General features: G+C 64.7%; 1 protein-coding gene across 1 annotated transcript in view; it reads right to left on the bottom strand.

Moving 5' to 3' along the window:
* Nucleotides 1-380: 380 nt before the first annotated feature.
* Nucleotides 381-3,814, bottom strand: part of PCSK9 (proprotein convertase subtilisin/kexin type 9) — a 21,945-nt gene continuing 18,511 nt past the window's right edge. Inside the window, 2 exon segments of the mRNA XM_058552516.1 lie at nucleotides 381-1,100; nucleotides 2,615-2,796. Of these exon segments, the coding sequence (XP_058408499.1) occupies nucleotides 882-1,100; nucleotides 2,615-2,796 (401 nt within the window). The 3' untranslated portion in view covers nucleotides 381-881.

Here is a 3,814-nt window from a genome sequence, read left to right as displayed (position 1 = left end):
ACAAAAGCTGTCTTCCCGGAGGTGAGTCCCAACACAGGACTGGGAGGCCCGTGGAGACTGATGGAGGTCTCTCTAGAGAAAGAGCAAGGACTTGTACCGAGGTCTCTTGGCAGCTGACCAGGGGCTCATTCTACCCATGGGTAGAAGAGGCCCTGCCCTTGTCCCGGGGCTGCTCTGAAACCCCGTGAGAATGCGGGTGGAGAAGCACTCTGGACATTCTGAATGCTGGCCGGATCTGGGGGAGAATCCCTGTCAGTGTCCATCCGCCCTGTGCCCCGGAGGCATGGAAAACTGTCTCCACTAATCATGGAGACCACAGGGGCCTCCCCAAAGCGGGCATTAGGGTGAGGGGCTGTCTCCACCCTTCACACTCACTTCCCCTGCCTGATATTTGGCCCCTGCCAACCCTCCAGGGCCCCCTCGCCCACCCCTGGGAGGACTGCCGCCTCCTGGTGGAGGCTGAGGACTGCCTGCCTGACGCGTGGTGGGAGCTCAGTAAAAGGCCATTCTGCCCACGGGCTGGCGTCGCCGGAGCAGCTGGCAGGAAGCTGGGCACGGCCTGACCCACGATAACAGCTGAGTGCCAGGCCCAGCCCTGCAGTGAGGGGGGCTGCCCAGCACCCGCAGCCCTGCTACACTCAGCCTCCCCCCAGCTCAGGTCTGGGGAGGGCGTGGTCCAGGCTGAGGGAACAGGCTCTCCCAGGCAGGGCGGCCTCCACCCCGAGTGCCAGCGCCAGAGCTCCAGGAAGGCAGAGGTGTCCTCTGTCCCCTGGGGCCCGGGCTGAGGAGGGGAAAGGAGGAGCCATTTCAAAGCTCAGCCCAGGCCTGGGACCACAGCCCCGGGGCCCGGACCCCGTCCCCAGGCTGCGTCCGGGGAGCTGTCATTGGAACTCCTGGGAGGCCTGCTCCCCGGAGGGCCCGCTCCTGCAGCAGATGGCAGTGGCCGCCACGGCCTCCTCCCTGGTCCTGCCTCCGGCACTGGCGTCCTGGCTCCTCACCACGCACGTGTCATCCACCGCGTAGGCCCCCAGGGTGCGGAGGGCCCCAGGGAGGGCCCCACAGCCGGTCAGGGTCCAGCCCTCCTCACAGGCCACGGCGACCTGCCAGGGCCCAGGGACAAGAAGAAAGCACACGTATGGCACGGGGCACCACGACCCAAGCCTCGAGGGCCCAGCGATGTCCACCTCGCCTGTACCGGACTCCTCTTCCCCCAACCCCTCCGCCCCCACAGCCTCCCGCTCCGGGCAGTGCAACGCAGTCTGTCCAGGAGCTCTGCAAACACCTGGGCATCACCGTCCCCTCCCCCACCCACGTCCAGTCCGTCAGACCTGTGGGCTCGTCCTCCAGCTTCCAGGAGCCCCCCACTGCCCCCTGGGCTGGGCCCCCACCGCCTGGGCCGGGACAGTCACCGCAGCTGCCCTTTGGTCTCCCTGCTTCTGCCCGTGCCCCCTGCAGCCTCCTCTCAGCTCAGTGTCGAGAATGAGCCTGATCAAAGCCAAGTCAGATCACGGCCCCCCGGGCTCAGAACCCTGCGTGGCTCCCACTCACTCGAGCAAAACCCAAAGTCCCCACCGTGGTCCTCAGGCCCCACCTGATCTGGCCCTGTCCCCTCTCTGGGTCCCCCGCCCATTTGGTTCCCACCTCACTGGCCTCCTGTCTGCTCCCGGTGCCTGCAGGCACGCCCCCACCTCAGGGTCTTTGCCCTGGCTGTTCCCCCTGCCTGGAACACTTCCCTGGGATGTCCTCCACCTTCTCAGGGAGGCTCCTCCTGAGCACCTGCCACTCCCTCCCCTGCTCTGTTTTTTTCTGCTGCATCTTCTAAGTTCTCTGTAACATTGTGTGTCTGTGTACTGTCCTTCTCCCCACGCCAGTGGGCGCTCCAGGAGAGAAGGGCCTGTTGGGTTTGTGTCCCCGATGCCTGCGACGGGGCCGGAAGGCGGCAGCCCTCCACACGCGCTGCGGAAGTGCACCCGAGACATCCTCACCCTCCAGAAACGCACCACCCGAGACCACAACCGCCAGTCTCAGGCCTCTCAAACCCTCTCCTGAGTTCACTGACGAGCGCCCCCAGGGCCTCCTGTTAGGGGCTCCCTGTGGCTTTTCAAAGGAGACTCACGGGGCAGCAGCTGACGGGTCTGCCCTCGAGCCCAGGCCTGTGTGCGCCGTGCCCTCTCCCGTGCCCTCTCCCGCCTTGTCGGCCACGCCAGCTGCTCCTCTGCCGTCGGCACTCAGCCCAGGCATCCCCTCCTCTGGCTCAGGACTGTCATCTCTGTGTCCCCAGAGTCCAGTGGGGCCCTGGCCCCGAGCAGCCTCCCAGCACATGTGTTAATGGGTTAATCAACAAACGCGTGTGTGCTTTGCTTTATGTGATATCTGCATATTCTCCGCATGGGGGAGCAGGGCGCCCAGAGAGCGCCTCACTAACCTGGACAAGAGCACGCACAGGCCCAGACACACGCGTGCTGTCCACGCAGCTGTGAAAGCTGCCGACGGCATCCGCCCCCCAGACCACCCCCAGACGCGTGAGGCTGTGGTGGTGACACAAACGCTGATGTGGAAAAGCTGCACAGGACAGACACAGGCCACCCCGTCCCGCCCCCACGCCCCTCTTCACCTGCTCTGCAGGGCCTGGGGTTCCGTGCTCCCTGACTTGGCACTCCAGCCCCGGGGCGCGGCAGCAGGACGCGTGGACACTTGCCTCCTTGCGGCCCACACACTGGTCGGGCTGACCTCGGGGCCTTGGCACAGGCCGCCTGGAGATGCCTAGGTTCTCCGCCTCCCAGTGGGAGCTGCAGCCTGGGGTAGGGGAGGGCCAGCTCAGATGCTGGAATGCTGGGACACCACCCTCTGCCTCTCCTCCCACCCACATCAGACTCCATCCCTTTAGGGTCTGAGCCAGTGCTGGGAATCCCAAAACAAGTCAAGGGAGGAGAGAGATGCTGGCCCGAGTGACAGGACTCCTGGGTTCTCAACTCTGCTGCTGACCTGCTGTGTGACCTTGGGAAAGCCACTCAACCTCTCTGAGCCTTAGTTTCTCAAGGAAAACATCGTCTCCTCTCCACCCAAAGATGCGCAGCACTGAAAGGGGCTCCAAGGGCTGAGATACTAGACAAGGAGATGGACTCCCCCAGACCCCTCCCCACCCAGCCACCCAGGCAGAAGTTCAGGGGTGAGCTTGAAGTCTCTCTGGGGCACTCGGGGCCTCCCTCCATGGGCTTGTGAGTCAGGCACCCTGGCTACGAGACCTCGGGGAGTGGTTCCTCAGCTACACCAAGCCTCAGTTTCCCTATATGTAAAACAGAAAGAGCACGTGTGCACAGGGAGGCTGTGAAGATGGAACGGCCACGTGCACAGGAAGCCCAGCACAGCGCCAGGCACAGGGCACGCCTGCGGACGTGCTGGGGTCACGGTTCCTCGCGTCCCCCGTGTCCTGACCGTGTGGCCTGGGGAAGTCCCTCAGCGTGCCTGGGGTGCGGTGCCCTTCGCTGTAAGATGGGCCTCTTCTGGGAGGGCCGCGTAGGCAGTGAGGTGTGCGCCCCTGGACTGCAGATCGGCACGTGCCCTGGAGCTTCTCTGCCGGGCGCTCCCAAAAGGGAGAGCGATGGGAACACGTGGACTGCCCGCGAGCCAGGCCCCAGTGTGGAGCATGGCCACGGCATGTGGCCCTGTGTCGTCCCTGGACAAGGGCACCAGCCACCTGACTGGGCTCGTCTTTCTGCTGCAAATCCATCCTGCATGCCTCACCGTCTGCTCTTCCCAGAGCCAGGTCCTAACTCATCACCCTCCTGCTCCTAAACCTTCAGTGGCTCCCCAG

This window comes from Diceros bicornis, chromosome 13, assembly GCF_020826845.1.
Source record: "Diceros bicornis minor isolate mBicDic1 chromosome 13, mDicBic1.mat.cur, whole genome shotgun sequence".
NCBI classification, from domain to species: Eukaryota; Metazoa; Chordata; class Mammalia; order Perissodactyla; family Rhinocerotidae; genus Diceros; species Diceros bicornis.
The sequence above is the reverse complement of the archived record's forward strand: the minus strand, read 5'-3'. Positions and strand labels throughout refer to the sequence as shown.